Source organism: Pongo abelii, chromosome 1 (assembly GCF_028885655.2).
Source record: "Pongo abelii isolate AG06213 chromosome 1, NHGRI_mPonAbe1-v2.0_pri, whole genome shotgun sequence".
NCBI lineage: Eukaryota > Metazoa > Chordata > Mammalia > Primates > Hominidae > Pongo > Pongo abelii.
Genome location: NC_071985.2, coordinates 14,831,958 through 14,852,142, shown reverse-complemented (window position 1 = coordinate 14,852,142; position 20,185 = coordinate 14,831,958). Strand labels below are relative to the sequence as shown.

The 20,185-nt window shown below is 38.9% G+C and overlaps 1 protein-coding gene across 8 annotated transcripts in view; it reads right to left on the bottom strand.

The window, feature by feature from the left end:
* TARBP1 (TAR (HIV-1) RNA binding protein 1) overlaps nucleotides 1-20,185 on the bottom strand; it is a 93,957-nt gene that overhangs the window by 38,208 nt on the left and 35,564 nt on the right. For 6 of the 8 annotated variants that reach the window (XR_010140180.1, XR_008527787.1, XR_008527788.1 and 3 more), the window contains exons 13-19: nucleotides 13,734-13,831; nucleotides 7,118-7,279; nucleotides 3,766-3,980; nucleotides 3,095-3,356; nucleotides 2,816-3,004; nucleotides 1,236-1,426; nucleotides 977-1,048 (exon numbers count right to left, since the gene is read on the bottom strand). Coding sequence is in view for 5 of the 8 variants with exons in the window: in XM_054561258.2 (XP_054417233.1) it covers nucleotides 977-1,048; nucleotides 1,236-1,426; nucleotides 2,816-3,004; nucleotides 3,095-3,356; nucleotides 3,766-3,980; nucleotides 7,118-7,279; nucleotides 13,734-13,831 (1,189 nt within the window). In the remaining 3 variants the exon portion in view is untranslated. The remainder of the gene's footprint in view (nucleotides 1-976; nucleotides 1,049-1,235; nucleotides 1,427-2,815; nucleotides 3,005-3,094; nucleotides 3,357-3,765; nucleotides 3,981-7,117; nucleotides 7,280-13,733; nucleotides 13,832-20,185) is intronic. The other 2 variants (XM_054561274.2, XM_063724583.1) reach the window with 1 other exon arrangement.

The window sequence follows — 20,185 nt, the reverse complement described above, 5'->3', positions numbered from 1 at the left end:
ACATTCCATTATAATTGTTATAATGTGAATAAATATTTTAATTTAACAACAAAGTAACTGTCTAGTAGAAATCAAAATCAAATTATTTGGCAACCACCAACTAGAAAAATTGACTTTTATTGCCACACTAAGCCAGCCAAGAAAAAATAACTAAAAACAATGAAAAAAATGTACATATTTAATGAGGAGTGACAGATGATTTAAAACATAGTTAGGGCTTTCAGAATAATAAATACTTTATAACTAAATATTATAATCATTTGATGTCCTAAACTCTAAAATGAGAGTGAATGATACAATGCTATTTTAATCATCTCTATAAACACACATACACATTTTTGAAAGCCATGTGAAAAAATAAAACTTGAAAAAAAGCTATTTGACAAGCTCCAAAAAAATTAATTCAGTGGTTAGATAAAAATAGTTTTATCCCAGAAATCAAAACTTTAGGGCCTATCCCCACACTCATCAAGTTGTACATATTAACTATGTACAGCTTTTTACATGTCAATCATACCTCAATAGAGTTTTTAAAAAACCAAAAACTTTAGAGTCTGTTCCAAGAGTAATTCTATTTTTGTGTGTAACATACCAACTTGTTAAATGGTGAATTTTAATTTCATATTAAACTTTACTGCCAAAAAAAGGACTGGAGAATAAAGTGTCTGTGCTGATGATCATCCCATCCCCGCAAAAGACAGACAGGGGCTTTAAGCTCTCCATAGTCATTTCCTTGTTTATGCTGGAGTCTGCACTAAAAACTTTTAAAATTTTATCAAATTCTAGTGAATACTGAAAGATGTAAATACAATATATTAGCAAGGGACTATAATTTCTAACATACTTTTGGAGGTTCATCCCATCTTATTAATATATTAGATGTCACTTATTAAATTTAGCAAATACAGAATGTCATATGATGTTAAATTTTTAATATCTCATTTATGTGAAGACAGAGAAAATCTACCATACTTACTTTTCCATAACAATATTTGCCGCACAGTCATGTCCAAGGTTTTCTATGAAGGTCTGTACATCCTGAACAAGTCTTTCCATAAAAAACATTTGATAAAGAACAACAGGTTTTAAATAGAAAAAAAATTAAATCCCCAAGGTTAAAGTTAACTAATAATTTATATTCTTTTAATTGAAAGCCTCAAAACAAAGACATAATTCTATACCCAAGTAGGCACTTAATACAAGTTATGACCAGTTGAAATAATAGCATCTTTTACCTTTGATCACGCCTAAACACAGTTCCAAATATACAAGCCTCAAGGATAAGTTCGCTATAATTTTTAGCACTTGATAAAGATCCTTGGGACACATTTGAAGCAGACACTATCCAAGACTGACAGCAGTAACTTATCAGTGTATTGAAGACTCCAGTCTTTATGGCAGACATTTCAATTATCTTGTACATAATCTGGAATAAAATACAATGGTCATTTTATCCTTGATTTAGTTTTAAAAAAATCAGTGCTGCTAAAAACTGTTACTTAGTTTCAACATAATCATGAATAGTCTAAAAACTGTTAAATTCATTACTGTTAGAATAACTTTGCAAGATGATCAATAATCAGAGAATGCTCTTTCATCTCTTGATAATAAAAATAAATAAAATTTTACTGATAGTGATATTCATCCAGGACTCTTCAAGAGAAACAACTGCCAAAGCAGCAGAATCAAAGAGGAAAACACCTCACCACACACATGTTCAGCTTCCTTTGTTTGCATTTTGCCAGTGGCCTTCCTTTGGCTGAGGCAGCAAAGACCAGCGTCTCTAACTATGTACTGTGGGGCAGAAAAGGACCAAGAAAGGCAGCACAGGGCTGCAGAGAAATAACGGAATCTGACTCTCCCTGTTCCCCTGGGGATGAGGAGGTACACTGGAATTCCACCTTGGTATGTTCCTATCTCAGTGGCTGCAAACGAAAATACCTCCAGAAACCAGCAAGACCTTTTGACAAGGGTTACAGTCAGAAAAATATTCCTCTACACACACACACACACAAACCTCAGCCAAAGTGCAATGACAAATGGCGCCTGACATTTGCCTTCAAGTATCCCGGTGAAATGAGACCAATTGTGGAAAGAGCATGCCAACTCCTACTCAACCCAGCAATCAATTACACTGTCATGGAGGAATGACCAGTGTTGCTAGATTACCTCATTTCCAAGAAATCCAGTTTTTCATACAGATTTCCCAACTTTTTTTTTTTTTTTTTTTTTTTTTTTTTTTTGAGACGGAGTCTTGCTCTGTTGCCCAGGCTGGAGTGCAGTGGCGTGATCTCAGCTCACTGCAACCTCTGCCTCCTGGGTTCAAGCAATTCTCCTGCCTCAGCCTCCTGAGTAGCTGGGATTACAGGCGTGCGCCACCACACCCAGCTGATTTTTGTATTTTTAGTAGAGACGGGGTTTTGCCACGTTGGCCAGGCTTGTCTCGAACTCCTGACCTCAGGTGATCCGCCCGCCTTGGCCTCTCAAAGTGGTGGGATCACAGGCATGAGCCACCGCGCCTGGCCAGATTTCCCAACAATTAAAAGTTGCCAGGTAATCAAAATTTTAAACACTGTATGAACCAAACAAACCATTTCTGAGGCAGATGTGGCTCCAGGCTACCATTTTGTACCTTCTCTTCTACATCTGTCAGATTTTCTCATTCTTACTCTTGATATTTAAGAAGGTTCAAAAATATTTTTGACTGAAGGAATAAAGAACCAAAAATCTAACTACGAATATAACTCTCATGTTCCTCATGTGCTGAAGCTCACACACATGAAAAGAAAAGCAAAAAGAAAAGAAAGTTAGTTACCTCTTTTATTTTGAAATATGCCTGGCCCTTGATTTTGGCAGCAATGGTAAGAACTTTGTTATCAAAAACAAACTGAACAAAAGCTTTTAAATTAGGCCAGAATATCAGCTGAGTGTTGCTTAAAGAAGATATAATTTTCCAAGCCATGTCAAAAGACTCTATGCAGAGTGATTCAGAGGAAGTCAGAAGCTGGTAGGAAAAAAAAAATACATACTTATTTCAGAAATTTGATCGCCACTCCTATAGTTACTGTTCAATTCATGTTTCACTCTATCTTACCTTGGGAACCAACACTTTCAAGCAATGGAACACTGGTAAAACTTGATCAGAAGAAAGAACTGTGAGGGCTTCTAGTGCAGACTGCAAAGTCCTTATTGGCATTTGAACGGAAGGTAGAAACGGTTCCAGAATTTCACTCCCTGTGGTTGGTATAAGGGTGTGATATTTTTTCAACAGGAAAGAGAGGCACACCCATTGATCATGAATATATTGTGCAACTATTTTTCCCCATCCTTGGGAAGATGACGATTCTTCCAAAACACTGAAATAAAAAATAAAGTTACTAGGCCATACTTCCCCAATTTGCCTTCACGTCTTTTGCACGTAGCACACTATCCTTTCTAAAGGTGGGGGGGGGGGGGTGGCTTACAGATATAAATGGTCATTACCAAACAGCCTATCTACCAAAAACTAGGGAAACCACATAAACCTTAATTTTCTAACTTCTCTGAAAGTAGGTACTTTTGCTCATCTTAAATGATTCAGTGAAAACTAGATGCAGAAAAGTCAGCAAGTCTCCAGTAACAGAGATGAATAATGTTATACCACACTTTCATCCTGAATGGAGCTTCAGCTCCAAAATTCTATAACTTTATAAGCAACGTTGGGCAATCATGAACCCACGATGACAACAACAGAAACGGATTTTTAAGCCTTAACCTTCCCTGTACCTGCTGCACTCTGAGGGGTGAGCATAACTGCTCTGCTCCTCTGCGTGGGGCTTCTGCAGCGTCTGATTGAGCTGAAGAGAGGAAAGGAAGCTTTCCAGGGGCCCAGCATGGAGAGAGTCCAGCTGCAGCTCAGGCTTCTGGTCTATGGCTTCACACACCATGGCCAAGGCAGCCATGCTCACCACTCTCTGAATCTGACTTCCAAGTGTTGGCTCCTGAAAAGGAAATGTGACAATGTTTTATTTAATAGGCGCAAGTCTTAATCAGTAAGGACCTCAGTTGCCAGTTTATGGATAGCTCAAGCTCTCCTTTTCCCTCTTCCTGCCTGCTCCTGAATATCAGGAGAAATAAAAGGAAATCCAACACACAACATTCACTTCCACTGCTTCTCTATAGATTGGCAATGAACAGTTTTAAAGTAGCAATAAGAACTCAGCAATTTAGATTAAGACAACAATGGGATCTTTTCATTTGGTAAACAGGTACCTGGAACTAGTACATGACAGATTCACTACGTACAGAACCCAAAGCTGTGTGTGAGTAAGTCCTTCTCGACCTTTCTCCTACTCGCATACACATTTGCACGCAGCATTCCTATGGGTGAGCCTTATTTTAACTGTCTGCTGAAACATGGTAAAAAAAATTAATAAATAAAAGGCTCCAGGTTACAAATAATTCCTTCAATCAGCTGCACGCTACTTTTGGAGAAGTCACATAGCCCAGCAGTTAAGAGCTGGACTCAGGAACCACAAAGCCCAGGTCTGAATCCTAGCTCTGTGCTACTACCAGTATGAATAGACATACTATACCTTAGTTTTCTCATCTGTAAAATGGGGACAGTAACAGAATCTACTTCACGGGGTTATTGTGAAGATTAAGCAAATGGGTTACTGCATGTAAAACACTTGGAACTCTACATGGAGGAAAGGAGGGTAGCCAAGACAACCTGGTCTATACTTAAAGAGAAAATCAACAATCTCTCACCAAGCTAGGAGTGCAGGCAAGAAGTCAGACACAGAAAACAACAGCACTGAGAGATTACAGCAGTTCCCTCAAATACTGCTAACCAGTAATATCTGTATCAGAAAGGAAATTTCTACTTATTCCATACCCCTCTCTCACTCTCCAAAAATAAATCAACCATCTCTACAGAAAAATTTTAAGTATCGACACTGCCAACATATGAAATAGAATTTAGTGTTACCTTTGAGCCAACTATGGTCCCTGCTAACCTTAATGTAATTCGGTGAATTACTAAAGGAAGCCGATTTTTAAGAATAAGAGTTACTGTGGCATGGTTCATGGTTTGGTTGTATATTTAGAACTCCCAATGTTCTTTCATAACACTAACAAACTAATAGGTACTAGACAGGATGCTGAAATATTAATCATCATCTTTATCATTTCCTCCTAGAATTAAATTAAATTATTAAAGCAATCGAGTACCTTCTTGTTTTTCTTAGTAGCCCAGACTAGTTAGACTGATTGAGTTCAACTAATTAAACTCTTACCACATGTTAAGTGAAAATGGCTAACTTTTACTGAGGACTTTCTATCTGCCAGGTACAGTTCTAAAGACTTAACATGCATGAGCTTTCTTTAATTCCCACATCAGCTCTATAATCCCCATTTTGCAGGTGCAGTAAATGAGGCACAGAGGGGTTAAATAATGTAGGTCACACAGTTAGCAAAAATAAAGCCAGAATTCAAACCCAGCAACCCTAACTCCAAAGCCTGTGCTCTTCATTACTAAGCCTTATTGTGCCATGTTTAAGATATGCCTTGGCCAGGCGTGGCGGCTCACGCCTGTAATCCCAGCATTTTGGGAGGCCAAGGCGGGTGGATCACCTAGGTCAGGAGTTTGAAACCAGCCTGGCCAACATGGTGAAACTCCATCTCTACTAAAAATACAAAAATTAGCCAGGCATGGTGGCGGGCACCTACAATCCCAGCTACTCGGGAGGCTGAGGCAGGAGAATCGCTTGAACCCGGGGGGCCGAGGTTGCAATGAACCAATTGCACCACTGCACTCCAGCCTTGGCAAAAGAGCGAAACTCCATCTCCAAAAAAAAAAAAAAAAAAGCTATGCCTTGAGGCCAGGCGTGGTGGCTCACGGCTCACACCTACAATCCCAGAACTTCAGGAGGCTGAGACAGGCAAATTGCTTGAAGTCAAGAGTTCGAGACCACCCTGGCCAACATGGCAAAACCCCATCTTTACTAAAAATACAAAAATTAGCCGGGCATGGTGGCAGTCCCAGCTACTCGGGAGGTTGAGATAGGAGAACTGCTTGAACCCAGGAGGCTGAGACTGCAGTGAGCCAAGATCACACCACTGCACTCGGTCTGAGTGACAGAGCGAGACTCTGTTTCAAAAAAAAATATATATATATAGGAAAAGATATATATGCATACATTACTCCAAAAACAAGAAAGATGGAAATACACACTATAAATGAGGCATAAAGAGCGACAGGAAGATGAAAGAGAGTGAGATACTAATCGAAGAAGACCTCTAAGAGAAAAGAGATTCCAGTTGGTCCATAAAAGGGGAGACCAGATGCTGCCAAGTGTATGCTGGAGGAGAGGGCACTCATTCTCCATGGAGGGACCAGACTGAATGACAGCCTCCATGAGGAAGATAGGACACACGCTTGTGATTTGTAAAACTCTAAGTAGCCTAGAGTGGCTGCAACGTCACGGCACTGTGGGAAGGAGGGGGAAAGGCAGTGGACAGTGGACAGCTAGGCTGAAAAATGAGGTAGGAAGCCAAGCATGGAGGGCAATGATGTCAGACTATAAAATGTCCTTTACTGGACACGTTTGGACAAAAGACCTAGTACAGATGAAATGTCTGTATCTAAATGATTTTAAGATCTATGCCTCTTACATGTTTAATATTATATTAAGAGTACCACCTGTAATCCCAGCACTTTGGGAGGCCGAGGCAGGTGGATCACGAGGTCAGGAGTTCGAGACTAGCCTGGTTAACATGGTAAAACCCGTCTCCACTAAAAAATAGAAAAATTAGCCAGCAATGGTGGCACACACCTATAATCCCAGCTACTCAGGAGGCTGAGGCAGGAGAATCACTTGAACCCAGGAGGTGGAGGTTGCAGTGAGCCAAGATGGTGCCACTGCACTCCAGCCTGGGTGACACAGCGAGACTCCATCTCCAAAAAAAAAAAAAAGAGTATCAATCTTAACCACATCTTATCACCAGAGGGTACTATTTTAAAACTGAATTTTAGTTAACGCTTTGTATGGTATCAAAATAGTGTATAAGAACTGAGTATGTATTCCCTGGATGCCTTATTCAAGATAACTACAAACCTTGAATCAAAGAGGCTTACCTGTCCACTGTCCATCTCTTGAAGATGCTGAATGGATGCATTTTTCAAAAGAGAAATAACTCTCCAAATAGGGTTACCCCTTTTCCACCCAACCTTCAAATGCAGATTTATAAGCTCAGTTAACACCATCAGGTATAAATGGCAACGGTCCAGATCTGAAACCTAAGACAAGGATTAAAACACTTAAGGGTACAAGCAAGGTCCATGATTTTCACAAAACTACAAGCCTTCAGGCAGGAAAAGTTTACTTAAAGGACCACAACAAGACACTGATGAGAAAATAAGTTCTTTTCTCCAAGCAGCCTTCCATAACCTCCCACGCAGAGCTAAGGACTTCCTTCTCTGTGCTTGCACAGTGACTGTGCATTTAGCACAATTATGGTGCATTTCACAATTGAGTCATCTGTCTCCCCACCTATGAGGGAGACCTTAGATGGCAGAAATTACCATCTACCAATTCTTACGTCCCAGGGCTAGTACATCATAAATAATAACAATAACGGTTATTGCAATGACTACTGCCACTGTTTACAAAAATCACTTCTCACAAAAAAGATCACTGCCCCACTTTCATAAGACGACTAAGTTTCAGAGAGGTTAAACAACTTGCCCAATAGCTCAGAGCCAGTAAGAGGGACAGCATTAAATGCAAACTTTTTGACTCATAAACCCAGAAAAAAATGGGTTCAGCTCTACTATGCGCTAGCCCTGTGACATAGGACAAGTTATTTAACTCTTCATTACTAAGCCTTATTATGTTAAGATCTCATAATCCAGGTGGGGAGATGGATGACTTAATTGTGAAATGTGCCATAATTGTGCTGAACGCACAGTCACTGCCTAACCTTGTCCTCGTCCATAATATAGATAGTAATATTTATCCATCACAGGGTTTCTGAAGGAATCAACGGGAGAAATTATTACTATATTAATATATTATTACTATACCAGAAGAGGCCTCCTATGGCACGTAGAAAGCACACAGGAAGTAATTTAATCAGTTTTTACTGAGCAACCACTGGACGCCAAGCACTTTGCCGGTGCTGGGATACAGTGCAGATAGAAGGTAACGATTACAAGACTGAACAAAAGGGCAAGAGTGAGGGATGAAGGTGCCAGGGAGGATTCCTAAGTTTTTGGCTTAAGAAACTGGCAGGATGGTGGGATATTCACTGAGACTGTAACCTGGAGAACCTCCTTTAGGACTTATGATGAGGGAGTCAGTTTTGAACAGTGTGAGAAATTCAACTGACACCATCATAGAGCAAGCGACTATGGGCGTTAAGCTCAGAAGGGTGGTCTGAGGTGGAGACAGAGATTTGAGGGTCCCTGGCAGAACTGAAGCTGGGGATGTAGATGAGATCATCAAGTGACAGGGGAGAGAATGAGAAAAGAAGGGGTCAGGGACAAGCTTTAAAGAGCTCTGGCTTCAAAGGTTAGGGAGCAGAGAATGGACATTCAAAGAAGAAATGGAAATAATGGTCAGAAAGATGCAGGCGCTGGGGCAGGAGAAGCATGAGAGAATGACATCATAGAAGTTAAGCAGTGTTTCAAGGGGGAGGTGGTCACCAGTGTTCACTGGAACTAAAGAATAAAGAAAAATACAGTTTAGAAAGTATCCATTAAGTTTATGGAGAAGAGTCGCTGACAACTTTAGTGAGAGTCATTTCTGTGTTGTAACAAAGATAAAAGTCAAATTAGAATTAAATTGAGTCTGCTTAAACAGAAGGACATAGGGTGCTAGAAGGGAACATGAAATTGAGAGAGGGTTCTTTTAAAATGATGGACCCTTTGGGTATATACCCAGTAATGGGATGGCTGGGTCAAATGGTATTTCTAGTTCTAGATCCCTGAGGAATCGCCACACTGACTTCCACAATGGTTGAACTAGTTTACAGTCCCACCAACAGTGTAAAAGTGTTCCTATTTCTCCACATCCTCTCCAGCACCTGTTGTTTCCTGACTTTTTAATGATCGCCACTCTAACTGGTGTGAGATGGTATCTCATTGTGGTTTTGATTTGCATTTCTCTGATGGCCAGTGATGATGAGCATTTTTTCATGTGTTTTTTGGCTGCATAAATGTCTTCTTTTGAGAAGTGTCTGTTCATATTCTTCGCCCACTTTTTGATGGGGTTGTTTGTTTTTTTCTTGTAAATTTGACTTCATTGTAGATTCTGGATATTAGCTCTTTGTCAGATGAGTAGGTTGCAAAAATTTTCTCCCATTCTGTAGGTTGCCTGTTCACTCTGATGGTAGTTTCTTTTGCTGTGCAGAAGCTCTTTAGTTTAATTAGATCCCATTTATCAATTTTGGCTTTTGTTGCCATTGCTTTTGGTGTTTTAGACATGAAGACCTTGCCCATGCCTATGTCCTGAATGGTAATGCCTAGGTTTCCTTCTAGGGTTTTTATGGTTTTAGGTCTAACATGTAAGTCTTTAATCCATCTTGAATTAATTTTTGTATAAGGTATAAGGAAGGGATCCAGTTTCAGCCTTCTACATATGGCTAGCCAGTTTTCCCAGCACCATTTATTAAATAGGGAATCCTTTCCCCATTGCTTGTTTTTCTCAGGTTTGTCAAAGATCAGATAGTTGTAGATATGCGGCATTATTTCTGAGGGCTCTGTTCTGTTCCATTGGTCTATATCTCTGTTTTGGTACCAGTACCATGCTGTTTTGGTTACTGTAGCCTTGTAGTATAGTTTGAAGTCAGGTAGCATGATGCCTCCAGCTTTGTTCTTTTGGCTTAGGATTGACTTGGCGATGAGGGCTTTTTGGTTCCATATGAACTTTAAAGTAGTTTTTTCCAGTTCTGTGAAGAAAGTCATTGGTAGCTTGATGGCGATGGCACTGAATCTATAAATTACCTTGGGCAGTATGGCCATTTTTACGATATGGATTCTTCCTACCCATGAGCATGGAATGTTCTTCCATTTGTTTGTATCCTATTTCATTGAGCAGTGGTTTGTAGTTCTCCTTGAAGAGGTCCTTCACATCCCTTGTAAGTTGGATTCCTAGGTATTTTATTCTCTTTGAGCAATTGTGAATGGGAGTTCACTCATGATTTGGCTCTGTTTGTCTGTTATTGGTGTATAAGAATGCTTGCGATTTTCGTACATTGATTTTGTATCTTGAGACTTTGCTGAAGTTGCTTATCAGCTTGAGGAGATTTTGGGCTGAGATGATTGGGTTTTCTAGATATACAACCATGTCATCTGCAAACAGGGACAATTTGACTTCCTCTTTTCCTAATTGAATACCCTTTATTTCCTTCTCCTGCCTGATTGCCCTGGCCAGAACTTCCAACACTATGTTGGTGAGAGAGGGCATTCCTATCTTGTGCCCATTTTCAAAGGGAATGCTTCCAGTTTTTGCCCATTCAGTATGATATTGGCTGTGGGTTTGTCATAGATAGCTCTTATTATTTTGAGATACGTCCCATCAATACTTAATTTACTGAGAGTTTTTAGCATGAAGGGTTGCTGAATTTTGTCAAAGGCCTTTTCTGCATCTATTGAGATAATCATGTGGTTTTTGTCTTTGGTTCTGTTTATATGCTGGATTGCATTTATTGATTTGTGTATGTTGAACCAGCCTTGCATCCCAGGGATGAAGCCCACTTGATCATGGTGGATAAGCTTTTTGATGTGCTGCTGGATTCGGTTTGCCAGTATTTTATTGAGGATTTTTGCATCGATGTTCATCAAGGATATTGGTCTAAAATTCTCTTTTTTGGTTGTGTCTCTGCCAGGCTTTGGTATCAGGATGATGCTGGCCTCATAAAATGAGTTAGGGAGGATTCCCTCTTTTTCTATTGACTGGAATGGTTTCAGAAGGAATGGTACCAGCTCCTCTTTGTACCTCTGGTAGAATTTGGCTGTGAATCCATCTGGTCCTGGACTTTTTTTGGTTGGTAAGCTATTGATTATTGCCTCAATTTCAGAGCCTGTTATTGGTCTATTCTGAGATTCAACTTCTTCCTGGTTTAGTCTTGGGAGGATGTATGTGTCGAGGAATTTATCCATTTCTTCTAGATTTTCTAGTTTTGCACACGTATGTTTATAGTGGCACTATTCACAATAGCAAAGACTTGGAACCAACCCAAATGTCCAACAATGATAGACTGGATTAAGAAAATCTGGCACATATACATCATGGAATACTATGCAGCCATAAAACATGATGAGTTCATGTCCTTTGTAGGGACATGGATGAAACTGGAAACCATCATTCTCAGCAAACTATCGCAAGGACAAAAAACCAAACACCGCATGTTCACACTCATAGGTGGGAACTGAACAATGAGAACACATGGACACAGGAAGGGGAACATCACACACTAGGGACTGTTGTGGGGTGGGGGCGGGGAGGGATAGCATTAGGAGATATACCTAATGCTAAATGACGAGTTAATGGGTGCAGCACACCAACATGGCACATGTATACATATGTAACAAACCTGCACGTTGTGCACATGTACCCTAAAACTTAATGTATAATAATAATAAAATTTTTTAAAAAATGAGGGATCCCTGGCTGGGTGCAGTGGCTCACGCCTGTAAACCCAGCACTTTGGGAGGTCAAGGCAGGCAGATCACCTGAGGTCAGGGGTTCAAAACCAGCCTGACCAACATAGTGAAACTCCGTCTCTACTAAAAATACAAAAATCAGCCGGGCGCGGTGGTGCACGCCTGTAATACCAGCTACTCGGGAGGCTGAGGCAGGAGACTGCTTGAACCCGGGAGGTGGAGGCTGCAGTGGGCCGAGATCGTGCCACTGTACCACAGCCTGGGTGACAAAGCGAGACTCCGTCTCAGAAAAATAAAAAATAAATAAATAAATAAAATGAGGGACGCTTAAACCTGTTAAAATGCTCATGAAAAGAATTCAGGAGAAAAGTAGTAGTTGAAAACACAAGAAAGAAAGAAGACAATCAATAGTGTAAAGTGCTTAAGAAAATGGAGACGGATGAAATCCCAATTTCCTTACTCTCTTGTAACAAAGGGAAGACAGGGAGGATGAATTCACGTGTGGGTAAGCGTATAGCGTAAATACATCTGGCAACTGGAAATTGAGAGCATTCCTGCCTGACAGCCATTATTTCCTCTGTGAAATAAGAGAGGCAGCGGCGTAGCAGCAGACCCAACCAGCATCGCAAAGACCAAAGATCACCTCTTTTTCCAACTCAGTGGCCTCACATTGGTAGGTTGAAATCGGCTGTGGAAATTAGTAAATACTACAGAGGCAGGCTCTTTTTTCCCCTAGAGAGTCAGTCATTAAACACTGACCAGCACACTGCTGACAGGGGAAAGTGTGGGAAAAGAATTTTATTAAACTCTAAGCTACTAAACAAACGTACTTAAGTGGGAATTCTAATTAATTTATTAAAGAATGGCTCTTTCAAAACAACTTAAAACTATCATATATGGAATTACTTTTTAAAATCTTTGCATCTAAAAGATAAAATAACATCAAGCTCTCCCTTTAAGTTATTTTTAGCTTCAAAATCCAAACAAACAAAAACATGTTATATAATGGGTCATCATATAAGCACAAGGAAGGGTCATTAAACTTCTTTTATATATGTTTGGAAATTTCTCATACAAAAAGGTAAAAATAATACTGAGGATAAAAAGTGGTATTGGAGCAAAACTTAAATTTTAAAGTTACTTAGATATTTAAATGACTTCTTGGTTAAATACATACACTGACTCTGTACCCACAGAAATTAAAAATAAATAAATGCCTTCCTAAAAATTTAGGTGTACTAGAATTCATATTAATGACTGCTTGATAAAAATTAAGGAAGATATAGATAAATATTCCCCACTCCAAAGAGATTTTCATAATAGTTTCCTTGCCTTTCTATAATAAAATCTCAAGTCTTTCAGTTGAATACTTGTATTTTTATATTTTCATACCTGCGTAAGCTATCAAACAAATGTATTAATATTTAATTGGGTATTTAAATAAAAGTTTTTAAAGTAAGAATGTTTTCTCATTTTATTGGCAATGTAAGCATTCAAATCATTTCAACATTTGTCCCTAGAGATTTTAAACAAACAAACAAAAAATTAACAGACATTCATATAAGAACTGGTATTTTCAAGGTATTCTTTCAGGGGAAAAGCTTGTTTAGATGTCCCAAAGAACAAATTATGTACAGTCTAGAGATGGAGAAGACAGCTACAGTCACAGAGCATCCTCTATACCTAAAACCTAATTGCATTTAAGAATCACTGATGGAGCTTTAACACACACGCACCCCCACTCAGGGTCTGGTCTCAAAGCTGCCACATCAGAATCTCGGGATATGGGCCCCAAAATGCATTGAATGTGTGAGTACTTCAAATATGTTACATCATTTGAACCCTTGGATGTAAATGGAGTGAGGCTCAGAAGACCTATGTAACTTGCCCAAGGTCATAGCTAACAATACAGACGGAATTGGAACTAGGAGACTCCAAAGTCTAAGGTTTTTTTTGCTGCTTCCTAAGACTGCTTCTTGAGAAAATTAATTTTTCTTTTCAATTTAATACAGTGTCAGTGATCACTCAAATATTGGTGAAAAGAATGAAAGAAATGAAAAACAAAGTTATTCCAATGAATACTTACACTATTTAGCTCATTCATAGTAAGTCTTCTGAGAATAAATTCAGAAATGCTCTCTGTAGTAGACATGACAAAGTTCTGAAGAACAGTAGACACCTCATCTGTATGGGGGAAAGAAGCACGCAACTAAAATGATAGCAGTTCTTTGGTACAAAACACACCAGATATTCCAGTAAATGTACAACTGGGCTAAGCACGTGAATCATTTGCCAAAAATAAATTGCAATAATATAATAATCATTCACCCCATGGGGAAAGCTATACTTAATCTTAAGTCACTTAGGAGTTCCAGTTGTGGGTAGGCTGGATCAGGGACACTCTTCCCTCCACCACTGAACACAGCTAGAAAACCTAGACAGAATGCATGAAGGGGCTATTTGAAAACTCTACAAGGAAAAAATAGCAGGTGGATTCAGAGAGAAGTAATACTGAACAGTGGTGAGTTTACTAATGTTTCTCCCTCTGGTCCTCCTCCCAATTATAACCAGATGCAGAAGCAGTCAACAAGGTGGGCAGCAGAATGGGGGCCAGCTTTCTGGTCAGGGAATGAAACAAGAGAACTCCAGGAGAGCAGACAGTGAGTACTGGATTCCAGGAAGGAGGGATGCAGGAAAGCGGCGTCAGAAAGCTGTTTATGAACTCCTGGGCTCACCTCCAAGCTGCACATGCACGGATCTGATGCTAATCAGCACAGCACAGACTTTCAGGACTGAATGAACAGAATTGCCCACTGGCCAGTTCCCAGAGCGGCCAACAGATGGAATGCATGTGGCATGGGTCCAAAGAGCATGGCAAAGGAGGTGAAGACAAAACTGACAGCAGAAGCAGCACCCACAGAAGCTAAGTCAGAATGCGAGGCCTCAACCTAAACAGGTTGACTGTGTACTGGACAACAGTATCAACATTCTCCACAGGATTTAAATTACAAGATTCAGAGTTTCATATTACAATATTCAAAACAGCTAGGATATAATCCAAAATTACTAAACATATGAAGAACCAGGAAAACCCCAGCTGATATGGAAAAAAAAAATCTAGAGATAACACCAACAAGATGACTTGGGTGTTAGAATCGTTTGACAAAAATCATTAAAGCAGCTCTAATAAAAATGCTTTAGCAAGCAATCAATGACAATCTTGAAGGAAATGGAAACTAGAAATCCTCAGCAAAGAAACAGAAGATATATAGAAAAACCAAATAGAAACTTTAAAATTGCAAAGTACAATAACTGAAATAAATTCACTGAATGGGATGAATAACAAAGGAGATGCGAGAGGAGTCAGTGAACTTGAAAACAGATCAACAAAAATATGACGTCTGAACAACAGAGAGAAAACTGGTTGAAAAAAGAAGCAGAACTAGAGATCTGTGGGATAATAACAACGATCTTATTTTTTCATGCCATCACAGCCCCAGAAGGAAAAGAGAAAGACAGTGGGGCTGAAGAAGTATCTGAATAAAGACACGGCTGAAAACCTTCCAAATCTGATAAAGGGTATAAACCTACAGATTCAAGAAGTTTCAGGGAAATCTAAAAGGATACATCCAAAGAAATTCATGCCCAGACAAAGGGCAACCAAACTGCTAAAAACAAGCTTGATGAAAAAACAATCTTGAAAACAGAGAAAAATGACATTGCCAAAGAACAACCTGACTACTATGGAGTTCTCACGAGAAACCAGAGGCAAATGGAACAGCACTTTTAAACTGATGAAAGATAAGATCTATCAAACCAGGATTTTATATCCAGAAAAAATATCCTTCAGAAATGAAGGGGAAATAAAGATATTCTCAGATGAGGGAAACTAAGAGAATTCATTGCAACAAATGTGTTCCAAAAGAAATGCTAAAAGAAGTTTTTTTGAACAAAAAGGACATGATGCCATAGGGAAATTTGCAATATCAGGAACAAAGGAAGAGCAAAAGAGACCTGTAAACATCTAAGTAAATATAACAGGCCCTTTTCTCTTGAGTTCTTTAAAATTTATTTGTTGGTTAAAAGCAAAAATTATAACGTTGTCTTGTAGGGTTTTCAACAAATGTAAACATAAGACAACTACCATAGATAGGGGAGATGGGGAAGGGCCCTATCAGAAGGGAAGTTTCCATATTCACTTCAAGTGGTAAATATTAATTTCAAACAGACTGTACAAAGTATATGTACTGCAATCCTAAGGCAACCACAAAAAAAAAAAAAGGCTGAATTTAAATGGAATACTAAATAATGTTCAAACTGCCCAAAAGAGGAAAGAGAGAAATGAAAAACAAAGGCCCAGTGTGGTGGCTCACGCCTGTAATCTTAGGACTTTGGGAGGCCAAGGTGGGTGAATCACCTGAGGTCAAGAGTTCGAGACTAACCTGGCCAACATGGTGAAACCTCATTTCTACTAAAAATACAAAAATTAGCCAGGCATGATGGCAGGCACCTGTAATCCCAGCTACTCGGTAGAGTGAGGCAGGAGAATCACTTGAACCCAGGAGGCGGAGGTTGCAGTGAGCCAAGATCACACCATTGCACTCCAGCCTGGGCAACAGAGATTTCAAGGTTCCTCTCTCAGTAATAGATACAAGGAATAAACAGAAAATCAGCAAGGATATGGAACTAAAAAACACCATGAAAACTCTTGGATATAACTGACATTTATTGAACACATCAGCCACTAGTAAAATAATATTCTTTTCCAGAGTACATGAAACATTCACCAAGATAGGCCATATTCCACATAAACTTAAAACAATTTTAAAAACTGAAATAATATGACATATGCTCTGTGACCACAATGTAATTAAATTAGAAAGCAGTAACAGAAAGATAATAGGAAAGTCTCCAAAGATGTTCTAAATAATTCATGGGTCAAAGAGAAAGCTTCAAGGAAAGTTAGAAAATATTTTGAGCTGAAAATGCAACATGCCAAAATTTGTGGGATATAGTTAAAGCAACACTTGGAGGAAAATTAATAGCACTGTCATTTCAGAAAACAAGTAACGTCTAAAATCAACAATCTATGCTTCTGCCTTAACACTAAAAGGAAAAAAAGGCAAAATAAACCAAACGCAAGCAGAAAGAACCAAACAACAGAAATCAATGAAATTGATCAAAAAAAATCTATAAAAAAAATCAATGAAACCAAAAGCTGGTTCTTTGAAAAGGTCAGTAAAATGATAAACCACTAGCAAGCCAGAGACAGGGGCAGAGAGAGAGTGCACATGAGTAAGCACACACACACACACACACACACAAATTATCACTATTAGGAATAAAAAGACAGAGCTAACACTACAGACCCGACAGGCATTAAAAGGGTAAGGGAATACTACAGACAATTCTACTGCCCCTATTCACAGATGACATGATTGTCTACAAAGAAAATCCCAAGGAACCTTCAAACAAACAAACTCCTAGAATTACGTCCTTCAGCAAGGTCACAGGACACAAGGTCAACATACCAAAATCAATCATATTTCTATATACTAGTAACATACAGTTAAAAATTGAAAATTTTAAAACTATCATTTACAACAGCTTCCCCTCAAAAGAAATAGTTATAAATCTTACAAAACCTGTGTAAGATCTATATGCTGAAAACTATAAAACTGATGAAAAAAATCACAGACAACCTAAGTAAATGCAGAGACAGGCCAGGCGCGGTGGCTCATACCTGTAATCCCAGCACTCTGGGAGGCTGAGGTGGGCAGATACCTGAGGTCAGGAGTTTGAGACCAGACTGGACAACACGGCGAAACCCCATCTCTACTAAAAATACAAAAATTAACCAGGCATGGTGGTGAGCGCCTGCAGTCCCACCTACTTGGGGGGCTGAGGCAGCAGGATTGCTTGAACATGGGAGGTGGAGGCTGCAGTGAGCTGAGATTGCACCACTGTACTCCAGCCTGGGTGACAAAGTAAGACTCTGTCTCTAAATAAATAAATAAATAAATAAATAAATGTACGGAAATACCATATTCATGCATTAAAAGTTTCAGCACAAGAAAGCAATTCTCCACAAACTGATCTATGCATTTAATGCAATTCCAGTCAAGATCCCAGCAGGACTTTTTTTTTGTAGGTACATATAAGTTGATGATATAATTTATGTGGAAAGGTAAAGGAACTAGAATAGCCAAAAATATTTTTGGACAAAAAAGAATTCGAAAGAACCACACTACCTGTTTTAAGACTTATTATAAATCTACAGTAACCAAAACCTTGTGGTATTGGCAAAGGAATAAACACTTAGATCAAAAGAACAGAAGAGTCCAGAATTACATCAACACAAATACAGCCAAATTAATTATTTGTAAACAATTTTTTGAGATAGAATTCACAGAGCATTCAATTCCCCCATTAAAGGTATCTAATTCAATAGTTTCTTGTATAGTCACAGATATGGACAACCATCATCACAGTCAATATTAGAACATTTCATCACCTCAAAGAGAAACCTCATACCCTTTAAATCATTGGGCCCTTAACCCCTATTTTCTCCCAGCCCTAAGCAACCCCAATCTACTTTCTGTCTCTGTAGATTTGCCTATTCCAGACATTTCATTTAAATGAGATCATATAATACGTGGTCTTTAGTGATCACCTTTCCCTTAAGATAATGTTTTCAAGGTTTATCCATGTTGTAACATGTATTACTACTTCATTGCTTTTTATGGCTGAGTATGCATAAACCACATATTATCCATTCATCTACCCATCTACTTTGGATTGTTTCCATCACGGCCAATTAATTTTTGACAAAAGTACAAAACAATTCAACAGAAAAAGGATACTCAGTCTCTCCAACAAATGGTGCTGGTACAACTACACCAGCAAAGGCAAAAAAACTAACCTTGACCTAAACCTTACGCCTTAGAAATTAACCCTGAAAAAATCGTTAAGTCTAAAAGTAAAATAATAAATGAAGGAGAAAAATCCTATATGACCTGGGGCTAAGGCAGAGTTCTCAGTCGTAATACCTACTGCACTATCCATAAAACAAAACAAAAATAAACTGGATTTCATCAGAATAAAAACTTTGGCTCTGCAAAGGACACTGTTGAGAAAATGAAAAGATAAGCTGCAGACAAGAAGAAAATATGTGCAAACCACATATCTGACAAAGGACTAACTTGGCAGAAGATTTAATAGACACTTCATAAAATGCTGTATCTATCACTCTGAGAAGTGTTCATTAAGAGATTACATACATTAAAAATTCATTTTAAATTTTCATGTTACCCAGGGGCTATATTATATAGCCTCTGGAGTATCTCATAAGTCACTTGCCAGGTCAAGAAGCCACCAGCAAATGATTGGAAAGTAAAAGCCTTTATTAAAAAATTAAAAACTATAACCAATGAATATGGGAAAAACAGAATACTCTTGTCTTCCATATTCCATACTACTCTTTCTGCCTTTTCTTTCTCCTATATATATAGTCAACTCCTTAAATATCAAACTTACATTAATGGCATAAAATAGATTTACTTTCCTCATATATAATCAAACCCATTCAATTAAAATAAATTTGAGATTTCAAGGGAAAGCTTAGGCCTTGGAGAAGAGAGAACAAAAAGACTTGAAGAAAAGTAGCTGCCTTCAAGGCATCCAATATTATCATCCCAACCCCAGTGGCTCCTCTTAATCACCGCAATACAGAAGAGCCTGTATCTCACCCTCAAGGCACATTCCCTGGTCACTGCCACATCTCTGAATTTAACACCCTGTCACAATATACAAACTGTGGGCAAAAGTTCAAGCCAGAATAAAAATCATGGTTTGGGGCCGGTTACAATGACTCATGCCTGTAATCCTAGCACTTTGGGAGGCCGAGGCAGGCAGATTACCTAAGGTTGGGAGTTCGAGACCAGCCTGACCAACATGCAGAAACCCCGTCTCTAATAAAAATACAAAATTAGCCAGGCATGGTGGCGCATGCCTGTAATCTCAGCTACTCAGGAGGCTGAGGCAGGACAATCACTTGAACCTGGGAGACAAAGGTTGCGGTGAGCCGAGATCGCACCATTGCACTCCAGCCTGGGCAACAAGAGCGAAACTCCGTCTCAAAAAAAAAAAAAATTATGGTTTGGTTTCCTAGTCTATGCCTCATATAATTTATAGTAGTAAACTGAGTCCCAAAAGAAGTGGTACCAGAATTAGTCAAAAAGCAATCACAGTCAAAATCATGATGAAGTAGCACTTTATACCCATTAGGATGGCTATTATTTTTAAAAGCCCATTAACGAGTGTTGGAGAGGATATGGAAAAACTGGAACCCTTGTGCACTACTGGTGAAAATGTAAAATGGTGCAGCCACTGTGGAAAAGTGTATGGCAGTTCCTCAAAAAATTAAACAGAATTACCATATGATGCAGAAATTCCACTTCCAAGAGAATTGAAAGCAGAGACTCAGACATTTGTACACCCATGTTCACAGTAGCATTATTCACAAAAGAGAAGGTGAAA